We start from the raw sequence: 13,497 nt of genomic DNA, 5'->3' as shown, positions 1-13,497 counted from the left end.
CTGTGAACCCCCAAATAGGGTGAACGACAATATAACGCTGCCAATTCTGATACCCTGTGTGCAAAGGTGGAAGCCACCAAAAAGGCCACCTTCTGGGACAGTATAAGCAGGAAAATCTCCCGAAGATTCACAAAAGGAGGCTTCTGGAGGACTAAGAGCATCAAATTGAGGTACCAAGGCGGCAACAGAGACCACACTGGAGGGGTCAAGTGCCTAACTCCCTGAAGGAAAGTACACACCAGGGAGTATGTAGCCAAGGGGCGTTGAAAGAAGACCACTAAGACCAACACCTGACCCTTGATAGTACTCAAGGCCAGTTTCTGCTCAACCACCCGCTGAAGGAAGGTCAAGATCTGAGCCATCGAAAAAGAGTGAGGATGAACCCCAAGAGACTAACACTATGCAATGTACGTCTTCCACGTATGATGGTAGATCTTCCTAGACATAGATTTCCTAGCTTTTAACAGCATTGAAATCACCAACTTAGACAAACCTTCATCTATCAGCACGTGGCGTTCAACAGCCAAGCCATCAAAGCCAGCAACTGTAAAGCAGAATGGAAGATTGGTCCTTGGGAAAGCAGATCTTCCCTGATAGGAAGCATTCAAGGAACGTCCATGACCAGCTGCACCAGATCGGCGTACCAATCCCGGCAAAGCCAGTCTGGGGCCACTAAGATAACCGGAATCCTTTCTGCCTCGATCCTGCGTAGAATTCTTGGCAGAAGCTTGAGAGGAGGGAAGGCGTAAATCAAACGATACTGACCCCACGGGGCCACTAGCGCATCTGTGGCGTCCGCCAGAGGATCCCGTGACAGAGCCACAAACCTCTGCACCTTTCTGTTGAGCCTCGAAGCCAACAGATCCACCTCGGGGATGCCTTACTGGGGACACAACTGATGAAACACCTCCGGATGAAGGTATCTCTCCCCTTGGTCCAACACCTGCCGACTGAGGTAATCCGCCTGCCAGCTTTCCACCCCGAGAATGTGTATGGTGGAGAGGGCTGGAACGAACCGCTCTGCCCACCTTAGAATGCCAGCTATCTCCAAAGCCGCCAGGACACTTCTTGTTCTTGTGGTTAGAAAGGCTGGATTCATCTCTTTTTCATGGATAGTGTAGGACCCACTGATAATGGGGTACTTTGACGCAGTAGTGGGCTTGAGCACAATATGGCCATATGGTGGGACCAAACCCCCATTTTTATTTATGGACTCTCTTCAGATTTGGTAGTAATTTCTTTTGCATTTGCGCGCTATTCTTTTTTAATATACATGTCTTTTGGTTCATAGCTGCAGCAGCTTTGGAAATACATGGGTATGCTCCCCCAAATTTTTTGCCTGTTTATTATGTATTCGGTCTGACCAGACTATCGAGGTTGAGCAGCCCTCCCCACCCCCCACACACACCTGTACTCAATCAGTGTCCACCATCAAGTGGATATAGGAGGAGTCCCCTGTAGTGCATTTGCACATCTTCCCCAGCAAGGAGTGTTATCTCCAAGGGTTAGAAAGGCTGGATTCATCTCTTTTTCATGGATAGTGTAGGACCCACTGATAATGGGGTACTTTGACGCAGTAGTGGGCTTGAGCACGATATGGCCATATGGTGGGACCAAACCCCCATTTTTATTTATGGACTCTCTTCAGATCTGGTAGTAATTTCTTTTGCATTTGCGCGCTATTCTTTTTTAATATACACTTCTTGTACCCCCCTGGTGATTGACATACGCCACGGCCGTGGCATTGTCCGATTGAATGCGCACTGGACATCCCTGAAGACAATCCGTCCAATGTTCCAGACACAGTCTGATCGCTCGGAGTTCCGTGTGGAACTGTGCAAACGGAACCGCCTCGAAGGAAGACACCATCTGTCCCAGCCCCCACTGTGCAAACGGAACCGCCTCGAAGGAAGACACCATCAGTCCCAGCCCCCGCATGCAAGTCCGGAGGGAAGACCATCTGTTGGACAGCAAGATACGAATTGCAGCTTGCAGTTTCTGGAGTTTGTCCAGAGGAAGGAACTCTCTGGCTAAGGCCGAGTCCAGAGTCAGACCCAGATAGTCCAGCTTTGTGGACGGAACCAGAGCAGACTTCTGAAAATTCAGAATTCAGTGGAACTCCCTCAAGCTCATTTGGTGATTTCCAGGTTTTCCACCAGAGCAGTAGGAGACTCCGCTCGCAGAAGGAGGTCATCCAAGTAGCCCAGGATGGCGATCCCCTATTGGCGTAACAATGCTAACACAGGGGCTAACACTTTTGTGAAGATCCGAGGAGCAGAGGCAAGACCAAAGGGTAACGCCACAAACTGATAATGCTCCTCTCCCACGGCAAAGCGAAGGAAGCGTTGGAGACCGACACATATTGGAATGTGAAGGTAAGCATCCTTGATGTCGATGGAGGCAAGAAAATCCCCCTTATGCAGGGAAGCCACCACCGTGCAAATGGACTCCATTCTGAATTTCTGCACCTGCACAAAGCAGTTCAACGCCTTGAGGTCCAGAATTTGACACACCTTGCCTTCCTTCCTGGGGACTGTAAACAGGTTTGAGTAAAACCCCTGAAAACGTTCCTAAGTCAGAACCCGGGACAATCACTCTTTGAAATAAAAGGTCTTGCACCGCCCTAAACAGACCCTGTATGCGATCCGGGGACAGGCGCAAGTTGGAAGGAAAGAACCTTGCCGGGGGGACAAGAGCGAAACGCAATCTTGTAGCCGACCAAATGACTTTGTGGACCCACTTGTCTTGTACCAGGTTAGTCCATGGGTCCGGAAACCAGCGAAGACTTCCCCCCACCCCCCAGATGTGCTCCAAAGACTCCATGAGTCACCAGGGGGACCCCACAAAAAGATTAAAACACTGCAAAGTGGCAACCCCCACTGTGCTGGCAGCACCACCCGGTTGCCAGGCACAAAGTACAAGGCGATCCTCAGCAGAGAGGGAGAGAACCCCACCAGACCCAGCACCCAGCAGAAACAGGCCCCTGCATAATCTGCACTCCACGTGAGGCGATCAAGAAGTGAAAAGATCCAAGAGTCAGCACCAGGGGATAAGGAGGGGCTCCCACCACCAACATCGCTGACAACAGGGCTCCACTGACATGGCAGCCGCTATTTTCAATAGCAAACCACCGCAAAATGGCCACCGGACTACGCAAACATGGCTGCTGTGTATTGAGTGCACAGGCTACAAGAAAATGGCGGCACCACAAGGATCCCAGGGACCCAGGAGGGATCCCTAGGCCTCAAGGACAGCCCCAGGCAGGATGGGGGGCCCTGGTAGGTTAACTCGCAGGCCAGCCCCCGTCCAATGGGGCTATGTCGCGGTCGACCTAGCACGGAGCTTAGGTCTGTGCACGCTCGCTGGCCAGAGTGAGGTGACCACTGGATCTAGATTATACAGCTCATCACCCAGTCCGGCAGTTGATATGTATGCTGTTTTGTAAAATGTATCTTCTAAATACCTTATTTCTCTTTCGTTCATTGATGGACACAGAGAGGACACTGGAGACATAGAGGAGAGCTGCAGATGATGGAGGCATGTAAATTGACCATGGTGTCAGGGCTCAGCAGTCATGATAAACCGTCATCAGTTTAGGAGGGGGGGGGGGGGTATCAGAACCAGACAGGATCAGCCAGGTATTGCAGGTGATAGGAGCCAAATGACACAGCACAAGCACTGTGCTGTTATTCAAGCTTTAACCACTTGCCGACCGCCGCAAGTACATATACTGCGGCGGTCAGCCCCTCACAGGCAAAGAGACGTATGGGTACGTCACTAGCCTGTGAGGCTCTGAGGAGCGAGCGTGCCGCCGGAGGCGCGCTCCTGCGCGGTCACGGACGCCCCCGCGCGTGTGCCCGGTGGACCCGATGTCCACCGGGCACTCACGATCGTCCGTGACAGCGGGAGAAAGGCAGGCGGCTGATATAAACAAGCCACCTGTCATTCTCCCCTGTGTAAGAACAGTGATCATACGGTTCTACTATGTAGGACCGTTGATCACTGTTCCTACAGCTCAAGCCACAGCCATTCACAGTTATAATCACGCCCCTAGGGACACACACCACCCCTCCCTCTCAAAAAAAATTAACCCCTTCACTACCAGTGTCATTTTACAGTAACAGTGCATATGTATAGCACTGATTACTGTAGTAATGTCACTGGTAACCCCAAAAGTGTCAAAAATGTCAGTCAAGGGTCCGATCTGTCCGCCCCAATGTCGCAGTCTCGCAAAAAAAAGAAATCGCAGATCGCCGCCATTATGCGTTAAAAAAAAAAAAAACAACAAAAATGACAAAAATCTTTCCCTTTGTTAGTAAACGCGATAACTTTTGCGCAAACCAATCAAAATACGCTTTTTGCGATTTTTTTTTACCAAACATATGTAGCATAAAATAAATTGGCCGAAAATGTTAAAAAATTTTGATTTTTACATTTTTTTGGGGGAATTTCATATAAAAAAAAATGTGAAAAATATTGTTATTTTTGCTAAATTGACGCTCTTTTTTTGTTTATAGCGCATGATCAAAAAATCGCACAGGTGACCAAATACCACCAAAAGAAAGCTCTGTTGTGGGAAAAAAAGGACATCAAATTCGTTTAGGTACGGCGTCGCACGACCGCGCAATTGTCCGTTAAAGTCACGCAGTGCCGAATCGCAAAATACCCCCTGGTCAGGAAGGGGGTAAAATCTTCCGGGGCTTAAGTGGTTAAAGAAACATGATCCTTTTTTTTTTTTTTAGGGTAACAAACGCTTTAACATATACAGTCTGTGTTATTCCATTTGCAATAAAAAATACAATTTTAAAAAGCAAGTTTAGTTTACTGAATAATCTGTACTTGTATTTCAAGCATAATACTTTTATATACAGTGCCTTGCAAAAGTATTCACCCCCCTTGGCATTTTTCATGCTTTGTTGCCTCACAGCCTGGAATTAACATGGATTGTTTGAGGATTTGCATCATTTAATTCACAGAACACAGGTATACAGCAAATCTTGCATAAAAATACAAAGTCCATATTTAAACATTGAAAAAGGTAGAGGTTTCTCACCATATACCGTGGCTTCCTGTAGGCACTGGACCTTCTATTGGGCTACTAGGAAAGCTAAAGATCCCAAATCTCTTGAGTTGTGTCTCCAGCACAGTGCAGGGGAGATTTCCTGCAAGATTCGGCATCCTCAGCTTTCCAGGATCCTGGAGAAGGGTCAGTGATATTACGCTCATCTAGGCAAGCTCACTGGAAGCCATAATGTACAGTGAGCATTCTTGCTTTTTATTTCTTAAACTCCTAATTGTAGGCGAGGATTCACTGCAAAAGAAGTAGACCTTATATTTCCTGCAAAGTCTGCTTTATTATTTCGAAAATAATAACACTATTAATAATCTTCTATTTATCTTTTATTTTCCTGCTGAAAAATTTGAACACGCAGGAATAGGGGGTCGTCGAAGAGAGAAGTGAGAAGTGGCCCAATGCTGTTTCTACTAAACTAACATCACAATGAAGTATGGGACCAGTCAAAAATCAATAACTAGGTACTTTACAAAATAATGGATGATGCCAGTGGAAAATGGAATGAGTTCCTCTGAGAAATAATGCACGTCCAGCAGATTGGCAGCATCCTAAATTCTCTTTTTGTTAATGAGCGGAGTTAACGGGAACGTAGCTTGTACTGCATTGGTATCACAAATCACTCGTAAGATGTGACTGTATACGGACTACACAGAGACACTGAAAGTGTTACCGTGTTTTCCAAGCTAAAATGTAACATCCAACTCAAAAAGAAAAAACTGAAAAAAAAAAAAAAAAACAAGCAAAGCCTACAAGATGCATAGCCAAAAATATATATTCAAAAGAGAAGTGAAGCCAAAGCTCTGTAGGCCATACTTATCCGTGGATCACAGGAATGCACTTAGTTCTGCACTATGGTGATCCAAATTCAGCTGACAGCAGGCTAAAGCCGGCTGATGTCACAGAGCAGGTCCAGGCTCTGCAGGGATCCCGACAATAATGTCGGGATCTACCCAGATGCTTGACTGGTAGCTGGCTCACTTGCTGAGAGCCTGAGCCAGCTGCTCCTGCCCTCTCCACAGTCTGGCACTCCAGTGAGCGCTGAAAGGGCAGAGCAGAGAGCCGGTGACAAACAAGCACTGCTCTGTGTTCATAGCGGACAGAGAACTTTACGCAGTTTACGTTCACACAGTTCTTGTGTAGAGTCAGCAGGGGACAGCTGCAGCATTGGATCAATTCCGCAACCATCTAGGTGAGTATAAATGTTTGTTTTTTTTGGTTTCCCACACTTATCTATTAGAGTCTCTTTTTTTTTTTTTTTTTGTTTTGGATAAAGTGGAGGGGGATTAGAACCCCCTGTCAGTTTTTATTGCTGTCTGTGACCCTGTTAGTTATCATCAAAAGTAAAAGAAAATCCAAAATTTTGGGTTGACACCAGAAATGTAATTCTTTCCTCTAACTTCCTGTTTTGGTTGTGGGACAGGAAGTGAAGTAAAAGCTCCCCCTATGGGAAACAGGGGAAAAAATGAGAGGGGTTATAACCTTCCCTTTCTCTATCTATCCAAAATAAAAAAAAAAAATTTGCCTTTGGTTACACTTTAAAGTGTAACTAAATTCCTATGGAGGCACTGACACATCTGTTGTTATGAGGAAGCAGGACCCCATATCCCATTATTATCTCTATGGGTGCAACTTTTAGAGCATGGATTATGACTAGCAAGGCTGAATTGAGAGATTGTCAGGTAACCTCTCCCCATACACCATTGTGGAAAAATCCCCAATAACCACATTGTCTTTGCATACCCTGACCCTGTTATATTGACTAAATTTGGTATCCAAACAATTGGAGCTATTGTGTGCAATGGAATGCTTCTTCAGTTTGACATTTTGAAAGCTAAACATCAATTGCCTAATACATATTTGTTTCGTTACCTACAACTTCGCCACACCTATACTACTCAATTTGGCACTGTTACTCTTCTAATCAAAGGAGAATTAGAGTCTTTACTCAGAGACGACTCTTTAGCTAAGGTCCTGTCCAAAATATATTTAAGCAATTGTTTACTGATGTTAATAGGGTTTTTGGGTGGCAGTGTTCCCTCAGCTAGACGGAGATGCCTGGGATGATCTTTGGGAAATACATTTCTCTAGATTAGTATTAGCTAGAGATCATCTTATTCCATACAAATTCCTACATCGGATATATCTCACTCCTGCCAGACTGGCTAGGATATTTCCCACCCAGTCGCCCAGATTTTGGTCGTGCACTTCACCCAGGGCAGATTTCCTCCACATTTTATGGGACTGTGCGACTGTAAAAGAGTTTTGACTGGAGGTTGCTAAATGCAGAGAGGAGGTCACTACGCTTTGTGTAAAACCAGCTGTTGAAGTGTGTCTCCTTGGACTTGATGCCTTGGCCACCAAAAAATGGACACGTTTTATGCTAAGAAAGGTGATAGTTCTCCCCTGGTCTACTCCTCCCGCTATTAGAGCCTGGAAGGCACTCATTAAAGCTCTCCCCTTGTATAAAGCCTTGTATGCTAGTAAGGGCACACCCAATACGTTTCGAGAAGGTTTGGAGCAGATGGACAAATAATGTCTACAGTGTCTGAATAAATTCATATATTACGATGCTAGTGGCAGTGGTAGTGTCTTGCATAGGTGACACTAAGTATGGTTGTTATGGGATTGTGTATTGAGATACCCTGGATGTGAACTGGGTATTGGTGTATTATTTCTAGGGTCAAATGTTCTTCAATGCTGACATATGCTCTGTAATGAAATCTGGGAGCCAGTCAATATAAAAAATGTAAAGATTCACAACTGTTATCTCTGTTTATTGGGACCATTGTTACTACAGATTAGGGCTTTGAACCTCCACCTCTTTCCGTATTTGGAGACAAAATCTCTTTTCCTCTAGACGTAAAGGTTTTTTCACCGTAAGAGCTGTGAAAATGTGGAATAGACTCCCTCCAGAGGTGGTTCTGGCCAGCTCAGTAGATGACTTTAAAAAAAGGCCTGGATTCTTTCCTAGGTGTACATAATATAACTGGTATAACTGAGTACTAATATTTATAGGTAAAGTTGATCCAGGGAATATTGGATGGAATATCGGGGGATCAGGAAGGATTTTTTTCCCCCGCTGTAGCAAATTGGATCATGCTTTGCTGGGGTTTTTTGCCTTCCTCTGGATCAACTGTGGGTATAGGATTGTGTAATTGGGATTGTATGGTTGTGTTTTGTTTTTTATTGATTGAGCTAGATGGACTTGCGTCTTTTTTCAACCTGACTAACTTTGTAACTATGTTGCTGAGGTTAAGGCGGCAAGATTTAGCCAGTGATTGGATGTGGGGGCTGAAGGAGAAGTCAGAGTCTAGGATTTCACCCAGCACCTTGGCATGTATGGAGGGACCAATGGTTGTGCCGTTGATCTCAATGGTAAAGTCATGGGGAGGGGATCGGGGAAGAGGAAATATTACATCTCAGTTTCCTGATATTTATAGAGCTAGGGGACAAGCTGCACATGTTCAGTTTGGTGTGTACTGCTAGAGAGTTTGTTTATTTTTCCTGGGAGGGTGCATGTGATCAGCACAGGGCAAATCAGCACTGTCCAGACGAAGGTCAGGGGTCCTACATTCTCATAGGACAATCGTGGGAGAATAAAATCTCCTCCTGCAAGTTTTAACCAGACACTAATAGAAGTCACAAGGCTGCTCTAACTGCTGATGAGAAAAGGTATTTAGCAGAAAATATACTAAAATAATTGACTTTTCATGTTATGTGTACTGTAGGAGACCAGATATAGTGAATTGCAGGCTCCTGTGTTTAGTAGCACTAGTCTGTGAGTGAACAATAAAGGAGCAACAAGAGACTGCTGAGTTTCTTTCTTCTACTATCCCCTACTGTCCACTTGTTTGTTGTCAAACTAACTGGCTGCCAGAGCTGCCCCTCCCTCTCCCAGTTTTAAAGCTACTATCTAGAGCACAGGTGTCAAACACAAGGCCCGTGGGCTGAATCTGGCCCTCCCGGCCATTTTTTGTGGCCCTCACACCTCTCCTGTAGTGGCAGGAGAGCTCCAGTCCTCCTCTGGTCCTCCTGTACTTTCTGCTTTCCAGCAATGCCTCCAGCTTTATCCTAACAGCAGCATAAGGTAAGGGGGGTGCACTGTGATGTAAGGAAGGGTGGGGGACTCAACTTCTGATGGTGGAGAGGCTCTTGACATTCTTATGTAAGTGTAGGGTATGCTCTGGACATCTAGTATTACAGATACAACCGGCCCTTTTGAGGGCAATCATAATGCTGATGCGCCCCGCAATGAATTTGGAGTTTGACACCCCTGATCTAGAGGATTAATAAAAAATGTATACCGAGTCAAATATAACTACTTTAAACACTAATGAAGTTTAAAAAATGTGTTTCATATTTGTAAGGCATCCATAACTGCATTAATTTATGTTTTTTTTTAATCTGCCTTGAGTTCAGCTTTAACACTTGCAGTAGGGGAATGCAAAGTGCTGTTCTTCCCATTAAAGAGGAGAATCGCTTTTTAGAATACATTTTCAGCAAAGCATGCATTTGAACAAAAAGCTTAAATACACAAGTAAACTGTTATACTCTATATATAGATACACAATTAAAAAGGCTGAAAAAATGACTGAAGTTCATCATCTTCTCATAGCTGTTGTAGTTTTGATCCAGAGGAAGTCAATACAAAACACACCAGGGAACCAATGGCCCTAAACTTCTTGAATCACTTAGGGCAGTTGGAACAATTTCTGGGATCAAAATACTTCTCAGCTCATTGGTAACTCTGTTCAGCAAGTCTTGTGATTTGTATAGGTGTTATAGCATTTGTTAGCTGAGCTTTTCATCTTCCTATTTGTGTTCCTAGGAGAGCCCAATTTTGCCATATGGCATTTTTGTATGCCTATTCAGTGTGGCAGAAGTGTGGCAGCCACATGACTGCCTGAACTGACATAAAACTCTTTTGGGAGGTACAAAAAGCATGCATATTGGTATGTAATTTAACTGTGTCTTTAGCTGTGCGCCTAAAGTTCTATTTTTCATAAAAATCCATTGGGGAGAACAAGACCCCCTTGAGACCATGACCTTGGTAATGCTTTATGGACTGTAATTTCCATTTAATAGACAGGTGCGCTCATTGATTGCATTTGCACATATACTTACTCGGGGATGCAAGGGTCTGTAGCTGTCCGGTGCCGAGGGATCTGGAAAAATAAAAACTTTATATTACTTCTGTCTAAAACTAAAAATAAAACATGCTACATAATAAAGAGATCCTCTAATTTTCTGTAACCTTAGAGTTAGACCAGAAGGGAGGAAAAAATCTACCATTTACCAATGAGCACATCTGTTACTCACACAGCTGTCAAAGATTTGATTTCCTTGAGGTTTACAGGGAGTGAGGGGAAATTTCACATACACCATTGCAGAAGTGAGGTGATGGAACTCTGCTGTGGGTCAGTGTTAAAAATTGATGGGAAAATGCTGTCTGAATCAGTGCCCAGTTGTACTACGATGGGTCCTAACACAGTTCCCAGGGTGAAGTCTGAGGTTTGTAGAGAAAAAGTGCCAAAAGTATGGTTTAAAGTCTGAATAAAGTTTAGTGATTACAATAATCTCCTTTATAAGGATTTAAAGTGGAACTAAACCCTCCTTTTGTTTTCAGCCAAGGAAGCTGCCATTTTTGCCTGTGTTTGATGTCCAACTGCCATGATGCTGCACATATGATCAGTTATGACATCAGCCATTTGATGGCTTGACTGTTTGGTTGAGAGCACAACCTTTTTTTTCTTTTTATATCAATATTTTATTAATTTTGTAAAGTAATGTTAACAATAAAAACGAGAGACATAAGCACACATCTCACATAATATTAACAGCACAAATTAATCCCCAATTACCCTCCTCCCAACTCCCCCCATTCTAACCCGGTCCCACTCTCCCCTCCTACCCACCAATCAAATTCCCGATTTTGATGTTATTCTCTAATTTACTCTCAGACCTTCACCGAGTTCTAGCTTCTATCATGTGTCTACCATTAGGATTTCCAGATATTTACTACATTTATCAAAGTCTTCCCATTTTCCCAACACATATTTAGGTTGTTCCTCTTAAGAAAAGAGAAAGAGGCACAACACCTAGTGCATTACCCGTGGTCACCGTATAAAATGTTTTATTAAAATGCTAAATGCATACTCACAGACAGGAAGAAAGTAAAGTTGCATTAAAAGATTCCACCACACATGGAATGGAACACGTCCTTTAATGAGACCGCTAACGCGTTTCGGGAGTCAAGCTCCCCTCCCTTCAAAATGCGATTTTACTTTCTTCCTGTCTGTGAGTATGCATTTGACATTTTAATAAAACATTTTATACGGTGACCACGGGTAATGCACTAGGTGTTGCGCCTCCTTCTCTTTCCTTATGTATCCCAGTTGGAGTTCCCCGCCTGAGGAAAGCAGCACACCGGTCTTCCCCTTCGGAGTGAGCGCTTGGCTGAATAGATTGTTAGGTTGTTCCTCTTCCCTACTGCGCAAATACTCCATATTGTAAATGTAATCCACTCTGTTACACCATTCCTTCAGGGTAGGGCTCTTTTACCCCTAAACATTTTTTTGGCATAACTCCTTTAGCTGCATTCAATAAAATTGGGACCAATATAGATTGGTATTGTTTCAATGGTATTTTTGTTCTATAAAATAGACACCGCCAGAGGTCATCTAGGACATCAACTCCTGTAATCTCAATGATCCTTTGTCTAACTTTCAACCAATATTCTCAAATTTTGGGGCAATCCCACCAAATGTGGAACATCGTCTCCTTATCCCCACAACCTCTCCAACATCGATCTGTTTTTTCCGGTTGCTATTCATGTGCTATTCTTGGAGTTATATACCATCTAGATAAGCATTTATAATTTAATTCAATGGTACCGATATCTATGGCAGAGCAGTATGCGGCTCTCAATACCGTATTTATTTTGTGATGTAACAATGATACCCCTATTTCCTTTGAGAGCACAACCAATGTGACAGTTATATTCCAATGACAGTTATATTCCTGGCACATGCTGTGAATGTAACTGTTTTTTGAAACTGGTAAAACGATGGGTTTAATTCAACTTTAACCACTTGCCAACTGTGCACTGTAGTTTTCCTGCTACAGTGCAGGCCAGCTGCGCAGAATCTTGTATATATACCAGATTCTTCATTTCCAAGTAGAAGGCGCACGCGCCCGGCTGTGCTGTCACTGGCTCCAGCACATGACGATCAGCGGTTCCTGGCCAATAATTTAAAACATGAGCTAAATAGCTCACCCCAAATGCCCTCCATATAGCGCCCTGGGTCAATTTACACAGCTCCTCATATGATCTATTACCTCAAATCAGGCTATATATTGTAAACCCTTCCAACGGCTGTAGCTACTTTGACTTGTTCCAGGTTTTATGGAGGAGACTATAAGTAGGAAAGATCTTCTGTGGTTTAACAAATAGCCCTGCTTTCAAACCCTCTGGGACAGAATTTACCCCTACACTTCTCCGCATGATGCAGGCAGCTGACGATAGTGGACTAGAGGACGTAGGCGATGGGTTAGGAAACATCCCCACAAGGTGTTGCAACTGAGCCGCAACATAATATAGCTAGGGATTAGGTAATGCCAATCTGCCTCCGTCTTTAGGGTTTTGTAATTGCTCTAACTCAATTCTAGAAGGCTGGTTATTCCAAATTAGGGATCTAAAATATGAATGAACTATTCTAAAGGTTTTCAGGGGAACCACCACATGCAAATTGTGCAGAATGTAAAGTAGTTGGGGCATCAAAATCATTTTAAATAAATTTGTTCTGCCTCCCGTGTAGTTTTCCCTTTAAACTGAAGCTAACTCACTTAAAGCAGAACTTTACCCATAACAACTTAATAAAAAATAATGTTCTTTAGCCAGGATCATACATTCTACATTAATAAATATTCTGCCACAATTAGTGTGTGCTCTAAATTAGCTCCATGACTGCTCTTGTTTCTTCTTGCTGGAGGCTGCCATTTTGCTCAAGCTCAGAACCCCTGAATCAGAAGGCTGGGTTCACATATATGCAAATCGAATGCATTTTACACTGCATCCAATTTGCATAATATGGGAGTGTGATCGGCTTTCAATGGAGCTAGTTCACACATGTCTGGGGTGGCTGCAAATTTGAAAATGGTCCTGTGCGTTTTTGGGGATGCAGTTCAGGTGCGAATTCAGGGAAAAATGTGCACCTGAATCACACCTGAACCAGTGAACACAAATGCACAGGACACCAGACTACAAACTGCAGCCGGACCTGTGTGAATCCAGCCTAAAAAGGGAATTAAACCCATTGATTTAACGGTTTCAAAAAGTTACGTTCCTGGAATGCCAGGATTGCCAACTGTCACATTTCCTTGCGTCCTCAATCAAACTGTCAAACCATCAAATGGCTGGTGTC

General features: G+C 43.9%; 1 protein-coding gene across 1 annotated transcript in view; it reads right to left on the bottom strand.

Annotated features, from left to right (window-relative positions):
• Positions 1 to 13,497, bottom strand: part of SPATA6 (spermatogenesis associated 6) — a 175,249-nt gene that overhangs the window by 120,802 nt on the left and 40,950 nt on the right. The window contains exon 5 of the mRNA XM_082266220.1: positions 10,199 to 10,239. Coding sequence (XP_082122346.1) covers positions 10,199 to 10,239 — 41 coding nt within the window. The remainder of the gene's footprint in view (positions 1 to 10,198; positions 10,240 to 13,497) is intronic.

Source organism: Pelophylax lessonae (assembly GCF_965119305.1).
Source record: "Pelophylax lessonae genome assembly, chromosome: 8".
Classification (NCBI taxonomy): Eukaryota; Metazoa; Chordata; class Amphibia; order Anura; family Ranidae; genus Pelophylax; species Pelophylax lessonae.
Note: the sequence above shows the minus strand (reverse complement) of the source record. Positions and strands in the feature narration are given on the sequence as shown.